Source organism: Drosophila subpulchrella, chromosome X, assembly GCF_014743375.2.
Source record: "Drosophila subpulchrella strain 33 F10 #4 breed RU33 chromosome X, RU_Dsub_v1.1 Primary Assembly, whole genome shotgun sequence".
Lineage (NCBI taxonomy): Eukaryota > Metazoa > Arthropoda > Insecta > Diptera > Drosophilidae > Drosophila > Drosophila subpulchrella.
In genome coordinates this window covers 20176793-20186561 of record NC_050613.1, presented here as the reverse complement: position 1 = coordinate 20186561, position 9769 = coordinate 20176793, and the positions used below count along the sequence as shown (strand labels likewise).

Genomic DNA, 9769 nt, shown 5'->3' with positions numbered 1-9769 from the left:
TACACGTTTCATTAATATAATAAATACAATACAAGCATCCATGTCATATATTTATTTGCCTTATTCTTCGACAGAAGGCAAAATGCTAATATTAAGTTCCTTAGTAGCCATACCAGAATTTCAATCCTTTTTCTTTTAGATGTTAGTTTTTTAGTTTTTACTAAATAGTATATAATGTAAACAGCCAATTTTTAGTTATTCGTTGATTGCGGTTTATTCCTGGAGCTGCACAGAAGAACAGAATTTCAGATCAAAAATACAATGTAAATCTGATCGTGTTCGAATAGATAACAAGATGTTATTAAAAAACAGTATTTATTTATTATTTTCACCTAAATAATAATAGTATTTACAATTTTAGATCATAACGTTTTAGGCCTAATCATCATTTCCACAAAGGTGAGCGAGTAGGTCCAGTCGTTGTTGTGCCAAGAACCCCACAAAATGCCATTTGTCTTGTTATTTCTTGAGTGCCCCTCTTTATAGTACTTTCCATTGAGCATGCTGTAAGTTGAATTGTCGTTATTAATGCCTGCTATTTGAATATGCTTACCTCTGGGCACAGTTGTAGTACCACCAGCCACCATATTCATCGGAAGCGCAATTATGTTTGTAGGAATCATTATCCCTGTCGAGGGTGGTGAACTTTTTGTTCTCATGGACCCTCAGGGAGTCCCCGGCCGTACCTTTGTATGTACCCAGCGCATTAAGCGCATACGATTCTTCTTCACTTCCAATTTTGAAATCCTTATAATGAGCATAGCTAGTGGATCCATCGATCTTTCTCAGTGCTATGTAAAGTTCATGTGGTTGCTCGTGGGTCATAAGGTGCATTTTTTCCAACCCAATAAAAAACTCCCCTGTTGTATTCCCGAATCCATCCTTATAGTCCTTCCAGGGACGATCGAAGTTCTCGGAACCGTCGAAACGTTTTTGAATGGTTAACCAACCTTTTGAATTGCAGGGTACCTCGAAAGTTTGGATTCCCCTCATTGTAATATTGTAAATTCCACTTGGTCCTTCGCTGGGACAAAAGCCCTTTGGCTTGCATTCCAAAAGTTCTTCGGTTATCTCAGATATTTTTTCAAAATTAAATTGTATCTGTTTATCCTTGTTTTTGATTTCAGCCTTAGCTGTTACCAGCTCACTCCGCAAGTGTTTAATGTTTGCCGCCAAAACATTAACCTTACCCCTTTGATCCTTGATTTCCCTGGTTTTTCCAACTAATTGCTCTTCCTTGCAGTTGATTTGACTCTGCAAATCCTTAATAGTTTCTGCCATAGCATTTACTTGGACTTTCAGTTCCTCACTGGAATTCACCTTTACAAATCGATCGAGGATGGGCCGTAAAACCCAGACACGATATGAACTGCATGGATTTTCCGCAATTGGATTGGAAGACCTCTGTTGAACAGCATTTACAAGATTTGAGGATGCCAAGGATACGAAAATCGACGGAAACAGAATGATCAACAGCGCTTTCATTATGTTGGAAATGCGAACTGCGTGGTTTGCGACTGAAAAGTTAACTGAATTTCTTAATATTTGGTATGCATTTTTATAAATACTTGGTATGCTTCAAGATTTTAGCAACTTGTTGTTTTACAGTCTTGAGGGATTTTATTATACTCTGCGAGCCAATACGGAATTCATTTAATCACACTTTTACGGTCCTCATTAATGTTTGTTTACAGATCAAGTTTGAATAATCGGGTCACAATTTAACAGCTTCTTTGCCATAAAAGATGACTGGACTTCTAACTAAAACCGGTTTTAGGTGACGAGTTAATTTAATTACCGTTGAATCCATATGCTATGAAAAGGCCATGGTATAGAGGGTATACAGGATGTACAGGGAGCTATTAATCTGAGGTCTCTAATACAGTTGGTGTAGCCTGAACAACCTTCCTGCTCAAGTGCCAGCTGCATGCCTTGAGTTATCAGTCCGTCAAGGACCTAATCATATAGCTCTTACTTTACATACTCTCAACTTTATTAAAAAAACAGAATAAACCTAGATTACACCTTGCACTTGTCCAGATCCAGCCAGGCCACCTTGGGCTTTATAATGAACTGATCGCGCGGAAAACTGTCCAGCATGGCGGCCTGCTGGCGGACGCACTTCATCAGCCGCTCAATCTGCGCGTAGTCATTGCAGTTCATCTCGAAGAAGCGGCCTCCACGATGCAGTTCCGCAGGAAGCGTCCGTCCTCGTCCGCCTCGGAGTTCTCCACCATGGAGCGCATCAGCAGAAGCCAGACGTGCAGTTCGGTGACCAAAAACCAAGAGTTGAACGTGTTTGGCAGATTGAAGTCGCGGAAGAAGACCACTTAGTTGATCTTATCGGCCACACTTTCGTACAACAGATGACTGGTGACCTTGAGGCGCAAAAAACGGATAATTCTGATAAATTTGATCCATATTTAAGTCAAGTATAGTAACCATACCGCCTTTGTATTCGGTGTGAAGCCCACTTTGGTGAGTACTCTCTTAAGAATTCCGTCTTCTGTGGGTGTTCCAGTGCCGGGTTTGGATGAACACAAACAACAGGATTGCTCAAATGCACCTAATATCGCGGAACTTCTCGTGGTTGGCCGAGTTGTCCTGGACGGCGGCGGTGAGCGCCTGTAGAGCCAAATGGGTCGCCTGACGCCAGCCAGAGACGATGATCTGTGGGTGCAGCTTCTGTTCGACTAGTTTCTCAGCCTCGCGGAGCAGCTCCGAGGCCAGAACGGTGACCGAGGTGGTGCCATCGCAGACTTCCTCATCCTGGACACGCGACATATCGACCAGGATCTTGGCGGCCGGGTTTTCGACACCGACAGCACGCAGAATGGTGGCCCCATCGTTGGTCACCTCCACCTGGCCGGCCAGAAATCGGGCAGCAGCACTGGAATCGTCCCGACCCGTGGTCAGGAGCAGAATCTTCTCGAATCCGCATCAGCCTGTCAAAATGGCTTGTGCTTGTGCGCCTCACACACCGGGCAAATGAAAACGCGCAATTTGCCCGGAATCATCAATGAAAACTCCGCAAATTCACTCCACGCCGCTTGGCCGAGCCGTAAGCCATGCCAATTACTTAGTTGTTTGTCTTAAATGTTCCATTTTCTATGCGTAATTGGTTTTTGATCATAGAATTTTCGATTACCACACGGGCGCAACAAATTCGACAAGGATGGTGGACAGTTATCGATAGACTATACCAGCGTAGAAAAATACCATTTTGGTTTTTTCAAATATACCAACAATATTTTAAAACCAGACGGGGGATTCATGGAATAATGAATACGGAAAATTGAATACTAAATAAAATACTCTATTTGATTTTAGTTTTTATTTTAAAAAAAGTCGCGCGTACGAATTTAATTTTTATACAAAATGCGACGAACCACAAAAAGAAGATGGAAGATGCGAACGTAAGTGTCAGCAAAACGTAAGCCAACGTAAGTGTCAGTAAAAAAGGGAGATGCAAAATACGAATAATGACGACAAATTGCGACAAAGAAAATGCTGTAAAGTTATCGATAGACAATACCAGCTTAGAAAAATACCATTTTTGTTTTTTCAAATATACCAACAATATTTTAAAGCCAGACGGGGGATTCATGAAATATTGGATATAAAATTTAAAATAAATACAATACTCCATTTGATTTTAGTTTTTCTTTTAAAAATAGTTCAAGACCTGTGTAATTTAATCCAACTACTGTATCCAATTTTCCAAATCCGACATGTAAGATATCCTCTCTTCGCTCCAAATTGTTTTTTGGTTGTAATTTTAGACTCCAGGCGAACCTAATCGTTTGGCAGGTGAAAAACGAACAGCTGAATAGTTTAAACTAAGCTTACTTAGAGATGGCATTGTGATGAATTTTTTAAGGCACGGCCTAAACAAATACCATATCGTGACAGACTCGTGACACGGCCATTGCTGCCCATCTCTAGTCTGCGCTGGTTTGCTCACTTTTGAGACTAGCAAACTAGCAAACTAGCAACGAAAATGCAGCGCGAAAGCACGGTGTGAAAAAGTAAATAACAAGCGGTTAAGCGAGCTGCTGAATCAAATAAATGTTAAATAAATACATAAATAGAGGTCCGGTGAGGCAAGTTGAATAATTCCGGCCGTGCGGAAAACGGGAAAGTCGAAAATTCAACGCTTTCAGTTAGCATCTCGTTTCCCCCGATTCGCTCGTGTCTGTGTATGCGTGTGGGTGCGTGAGTGTAAGTGTGTTTTTTTTTCCCTCATTTGGTGTGTGTGTGTGCCTTTTTTTTTTTTGTACACTGCGCTCTTTTTGTGGCCAGACGGGCGGAAAAGGAGAAAAACCGAAGAGAGAGCTGCAGGAAATAAAAAAAGAAAATGTGAAAAGTTAAGCAGTTAATTAAGCAGCACCAGTACGAAGTGGAAACATAGGAAAAGGAGCAGCATCATTGGCAACAACAACAACAACGGCGGCAGCTGCAGCCATCAACAACAACAACTACAGTCATGTGCGGGTTAACTGCATCGCAGCGGGCTTAAAAAAGCTGCAGGCCTAAATAATCGACCAAAAACAGAAAAACAACGGCGAACATCAAATAAATGTAAGTTAGCCTTTTTATGCTTCTGTTTTTCTGTTTGGTTAGGTTGAAAAAAAGAGAGCAGAGAGAGCCGAAATTCAAGCGTCCAGCGCTAACATTATACAGCGTGCTGTTAAGCGGTAACAGTGTTGCTGTTGGGCGCCCAAAGACAAGCCAATTGGACTAGCCGGCATTTTAAAGTCCAATTGGACTGCGAACATTTATACATTTCTTTCATGTTTCTATTATAAATCAAGTTGTAGACAAGTATAAATATATATTGAACACCGAACAAATGAAATGGCCAGCTTTTATCCTTTATTAAACCATTCGGTTTTGTTTGTATTTGAGTTGATTGCCTTATTTTTAAAAGAAGCGTGCAGCAAAAATTTCTACAGCTAACTAATATTCAAGTTTTTAATTCCATTTTATATTTCACTGAGGAAAGTGTCATCCATTGAGAAATCCATGCAGGTTAAGTCAAAAGTTCCTTAATTGAATTGCCAGGAAACTTTTGCACTCCGTGTGTTTACGTGTGCTATTTACACATTTCTCTTCTTTGTTTTGGCTTTGTCGTTTGTGTAATCACTTAATTCAATATACTTGAAGTGTTAATTGACGATTTTAAAATTATAATTCAATTTATTCTTATTCTATGAGTGCGCTCTCTTTTCCGCTCTCTCTCTCTCTCTCGCTCGGTGCGAAATGCGCGCGCCCTCTCTTTCTCCTGCTCTCCTTCTCTCTCTCTTCCGTTTCGAGTTTCAAGAAGCGACGCCAAAATAGCAATAAAAACAACAACGACGCAACAGCGCCGCGAAAGGTGGCAACCCTGCTGCCGTTGCACTTCTAACACCCAACCGCCCACCGTTTTCACCGAAATCAAATACAAAAGAAAGCAGGAAAACCCAAACAGCTGTTTTTTTTTCTGGATAAAGATGGGTTTTCCACTTTACTCCCACTCGCTCTGCCACTCCCGCTCACTCTCCTTCTCCATCTCCATCTTTCTTCTCTTTGCGATCTTGCTTCGGTGATTTTTGGCCTTGCACTCGTTTTCCTCTGCCCATTCCATTCGCCCACCACCACCAACAACACACCGATCCATTGTTTTTGTTTATTTCGCAAGAATTACGGCACTGCAAAGCGAATTTGTTGGTAAACAATTGCATATTCACACAGCTACAGTGGTAACCCGCAAGCATTAACAATAGTCTACTATTTTTGCAAAATCATTTTCAATATCTCTAATCGATTGTGTTGCACACCTAGTATTATCTGAAACCATTCTAAAAATAGATCATTTAATCTATTGCCTTTGCGAAAATAGAAAATGTAATCTGCAGCCACTATAAAAATAGAACGTAAACTTTGGAACCTCTATCAAACTATGTATACAATGCATTCATTGGAAGGGACTCACTATGATGTTTACAAATATAAAAAAGAAAAAGATTCGTTCTTGAAATACAAAACGCAGAATTCTACGAAACGGTAATAAGTTATAAATGCAATATGCAAATCGAGAGAGAATAGATTACCGTATATCCCAGTCCCATAAAAACCGAAAGCTTCATTTAAAAGGGAAATTTAATCTTCCATAAAAATAAGACGTTGGATTGATAGTCGCTATCAAAATATAGGTCGCATCAGATCGAAGGAGTGATTCTCCTGGTTCGTTCTTGAAATATAAAACGCAGAATTCTAAGAAACGGTAATAAGTTATAAATGCATTATGCAAATCGGGAGAGAATAGATTACCGTAGAGCCCAATCCCATAAAAACCGAAAGCTTCATTTAAAAGGGAAATTTAATCTTCCATAATAACGATTATAAAAATAAAACGGACTGGTAGTCCCTATCAAAATATACATAGGTCGCATCAATCGAAGGAGTGATCCTCGTAGATGGACTCTTCTCGACCTCGAGTCGCCCGACTCCGGAGCTTCTCTCGACGCATTCGCTGTTGTTGCCGGCGTCGCTGCCTGTAGAGTTCCAAGAGGGCTTGGCAGGTGACACTATCGTGGCCATAGTTGCCACACCCACCCGTCTTTTGGGGCGGCGGCAGACCACCCCCAATACCACCAGGACCTCCTCCCCCACCAGCACCTCCTCCTCCACCAGCACCTCCTCCTCCTCCTCCACCGCCCAACGGCAGGAAATTGCTGGAAGAGACCTTCTGCTTGGCCTCCACGGCGGCGGAGGCTGCTCGACAGGCCGCGTCCTTCACCTGCTCGTATTCCGACCTCGCCTGCGCCATCTGGCGGGCCAACCGGTCACCACGCGCCTTGGCGGCCGTCAGCATCTGGGTCTTCTCCTCCACATCCGCGTTGGCCTGCTCGATCAGGCCGTCCACATCCGTCAAGGTGGCCCTCATCTGCTCCACCATAGCCCTAAAAGTAGGGATTGATATCGATAAATGATATCGATAAAATATATATTGAATTAGCCAAAAATATATAGATATTTTTCACATTAAAATAGGCATTTGTAAGATACGCGTGGAGTATTTACATTTTAAAATATGAAAGCAATTTAAGACCGGCTTATTTGCAAATAAAAACTTATCGATAGTCGATTATGGTTCAATAGAAACGTACTCAGATTATTTTTCCACAACTGGTCTATTAAATACATGTTATATCCAAATAATACTAAAAATACTAAAAGTAGGGAATGATATCAATAAAATGTATATATTGAAATAGCCAAAAATCTATATATTTTTCACAATAAAATAGGTATTTGTGAGATACGTGTAGGGTATATACATTTTAAAATATGAATACAATTTAAGCCCGGCTTATTTGCAAATAAAAACTTATCGATAGTCGATTATGGTTCAACAGAAACTTACTCAGATTATTTTTCCACAACTGGTCTATTAAATACATGTTATATCCAAATAATTCTAAAAATACTAAAAGTAGGGAATTATATCAATAAAATGTATATATTGAAATAGCCAAAAATCTATATATTTTTTACAATAAAATAGGTATTTGTGAGATACGTGTAGGGTATATACATTTTAAAATATGAAAGCCATTTAAGTCCGGCTTATTTGCAAATAAAAACTTATCGATAGTCGATTATGGTTCAATAGAAACGTAGACACATTAATTTTCCACAACTGGTCTATTCAAAACATGTTATTATATCCAAATAAGACGTGTTACTAATCAATTCTAACGAAATTTTAAATGTAATATAACGATACAAAGCTTTAAGTATATCGAAGTTTATGAAGACCACATGATCATGATCATATTTTCAATAAATACCTGAATGCGAGGGCTTGAGCCTCCGCCGTCTTGGCTGCAGCACAGGCGTCATCCACATTCGATTCACTGGTCTCCAGAGAAGCGTTCACCTGCTCCACAACGGCCTCGGCCTCCCGTACCTCCCGTCCAAAGTTCTCGACAATGGTTTGCTTACCCTCTAGGACGGCATCGGCGGCCCGAGCGGCCGAGATGGCCTTGTCGGCCAATTGCATTTTCACCTGGCGGGAGGCATCTTGGGCGGCCCCCGCCTGTGCATCATTGGCGGCCTTGGCCACCTGGGCGGCATTCTGGGCAATGTGGGTGGCCTTCATCCGGGATATGCTCGTATCGCTCTCACTGGAATCGCTGTTATCCCGATCTCTTTCTCGATCCCTACCTCGATCCCTATCCCTATCCCTATCCCTATTATTTCCGCATGATGATGGATTGTACTGGTAGGGCGAATGGGTTTGATATCCCTGATAAGGCGAGGGCTCCACTGTACCCGGAGCATTGCCATCACGATCGCATTTTACCTCATCACCATCGCTGGTGTTGTCCAAATAGGTGTCCAGGTAGGAGTCGTATCCATAATAAGGCAGGTCAAAGCTCATCGAGCGTGCATTCGTTATGCGGAGAATCATCAGTAGTACGATATACGGTAGAAATATGTTCATTTTCGGAATTTGAGGGATCTGACTGGGGCTGCTTGTTAGTAGAACCCCAAAAGCTATAGTTCTGTTGTTAAGGATCTAAGGATTCATCCTTCGTAAGGTAATTAATAAAAAAAAAAAAAAAGATACTATACAAATTAGATAAATATTGTAAGGGTTCCTAAAATTGCGATAATATTATGAAAGGATCAATTATGTAGTAGTAAGTAAGTTATGGTTTTAGAATATTACTTAGTTTTAGAATGTGACCAGAAATATAAGTAATACCGGGTTAACGTTGTTCTTCAGTGAGAACTAGATTTTGTAAGAAGTATCACTATTTATAACAAACATTAATTCAAGGAACATACATTAAATTTCCTCATAAATTGCAAAGTTTATTTGTGTGAAAATCATCCCCCTGATTTACTGGTCTTTAAGCGTCTGGTTTCCCTTTAACGAATTTTTAATTGAGTGTAAAACGAAGAAGCAACCTGCTTATATTTTCCCTCGCCGCTTTCTCCATTTTCTATTTTCCTGCAGGATTAATGGCTGTCATAGCGATGGGTAATTAACACCTTAGCTGGTAGCTTTCACACCTTTCTCCTTCATTCTCCCCCGTCGCGGGTTAAATGCGTATCAAGAATATTTCATTAGTGCCCGATTGCGGCGCAATTGCGACGCTGACGCAGCGCAACTAACTAGCTAAGTAACTAACTAACTGACTGGCTGACTAACTAACTTACTAACTAACTACTTAACTCGTGTGCCGAGGGGGGAAAGTGAGTGTCGCTTAATCACAACAAACCAGATGCCATACACGTGCTGCCATTTGTTTTGGTTATTATTATTATCATTATTATTACTTTATTCCCTAATCAGTGCAGCAAAATAAATACAAATTCAGAAAACAGAACAAGCAGATGTGGGAAAAACCCCTAGCGAAAGTACATAGTATCCATCTGTAAATCCAGTAAAAAGCATTTGAATTTATTTTTTTAATGCGATATCATTTCATATAAGAGAAATATTTTATTTAGCCACACAAAAAGACTAAAATACTTGTTCATTCAGAGAAAGATATACATTTAATGCTTTCTAAGAAAGATGAATTAACTTTTTAGATGACAGTTCTTGGAAAGGTATTATTACCCGCTCGACTTTAAGGAAATTTATGTGCATCATGTTTTTTTTTTTAATATCTTTAAAATTATTTATGCTTTGTTTATTTAAAATATGATTTTATGTTGTTCAGAAAAGGCTATAAAAACGATCACAAATATCTGTTACCCTTTAAGGTGC

General features: G+C 40.2%; 4 protein-coding genes across 6 annotated transcripts in view; 1 reads left to right on the top strand and 3 right to left on the bottom strand.

The window, feature by feature from the left end:
- Positions 1–362: 362 nt before the first annotated feature.
- On the bottom strand, positions 363–2163 carry LOC119555913 (fibrinogen-like protein 1). The gene is made up of 3 exons (XM_037867606.1): positions 2026–2163; positions 554–1404; positions 363–504 (listed from the first exon to the last, which is right to left on the bottom strand). Exons 1-3 carry the CDS (start codon positions 2161–2163, stop codon positions 363–365), a joined length of 1131 nt encoding a protein of 376 aa, XP_037723534.1.
- LOC119556696 (T-complex protein 1 subunit beta-like) lies at positions 1631–3172 on the bottom strand. The gene is made up of 2 exons (XM_037869093.1): positions 2448–3172; positions 1631–2378 (listed from the first exon to the last, which is right to left on the bottom strand). The coding sequence occupies exon 1, from the start codon at positions 2782–2784 to the stop codon at positions 2557–2559; it is 228 nt and encodes a 75-aa protein (XP_037725021.1). The 5' UTR covers positions 2785–3172; the 3' UTR covers positions 1631–2378; positions 2448–2556.
- Positions 3173–3962: 790 nt separating this feature from the next.
- Positions 3963–9769, top strand: part of LOC119556591 (serine/threonine-protein kinase minibrain) — a 28632-nt gene continuing 22825 nt past the window's right edge. Inside the window, exon 1 of one of the 2 annotated variants that reach the window (XM_037868893.1) lies at positions 3963–4581. The gene's annotated coding sequence lies outside the window, so the exon portion shown is untranslated. The remainder of the gene's footprint in view (positions 4582–9769) is intronic. The other variant, XM_037868898.1, reaches the window with a different exon arrangement.
- LOC119556596 (glycine, alanine and asparagine-rich protein) lies at positions 6394–9081 on the bottom strand. 2 transcript variants are annotated; one of them, XM_037868905.1, is made up of 2 exons: positions 7836–9080; positions 6394–6944 (listed from the first exon to the last, which is right to left on the bottom strand). In XM_037868905.1, the coding sequence occupies exons 1-2, from the start codon at positions 8489–8491 to the stop codon at positions 6434–6436; spliced, it is 1167 nt and encodes a 388-aa protein (XP_037724833.1). In that variant the 5' UTR covers positions 8492–9080; the 3' UTR covers positions 6394–6433. The 2 variants fall into 2 exon arrangements, with proteins under 2 accessions (XP_037724833.1, XP_037724834.1); XM_037868906.1 differs by lacking the exon at positions 6394–6944 and adding an exon at positions 7411–7471 and having other exon boundaries at positions 7836–9081.

Coding starts and splice junctions, on each gene's coding strand:
- LOC119556596 (XM_037868905.1), bottom strand. CDS start 8,491: ATGAACATATTTCTACCGTATATCGTACTACTGATGATTCTCCGCATA. Junction 6,945..7,835: donor GCTCAAGCCCTCGCATTCAG/GTATTTATTGAA, acceptor CCCTACTTTTAG/GGCTATGGTGGAGCAGATGA.
- LOC119555913 (XM_037867606.1), bottom strand. CDS start 2,163: ATGAACTGCAATGACTACGCGCAGATTGAGCGGCTGATGAAGTGCGTC. Junction 1,405..2,025: donor TGGATCTGGACAAGTGCAAG/GTGTAATCTAGG, acceptor GCTGTTCAACAG/AGGTCTTCCAATCCAATTGC. Junction 505..553: donor TACTACAACTGTGCCCAGAG/GTAAGCATATTC, acceptor TTCAACTTACAG/CATGCTCAATGGAAAGTACT.
- LOC119556696 (XM_037869093.1), bottom strand. CDS start 2,784: ATGTCGCGTGTCCAGGATGAGGAAGTCTGCGATGGCACCACCTCGGTC.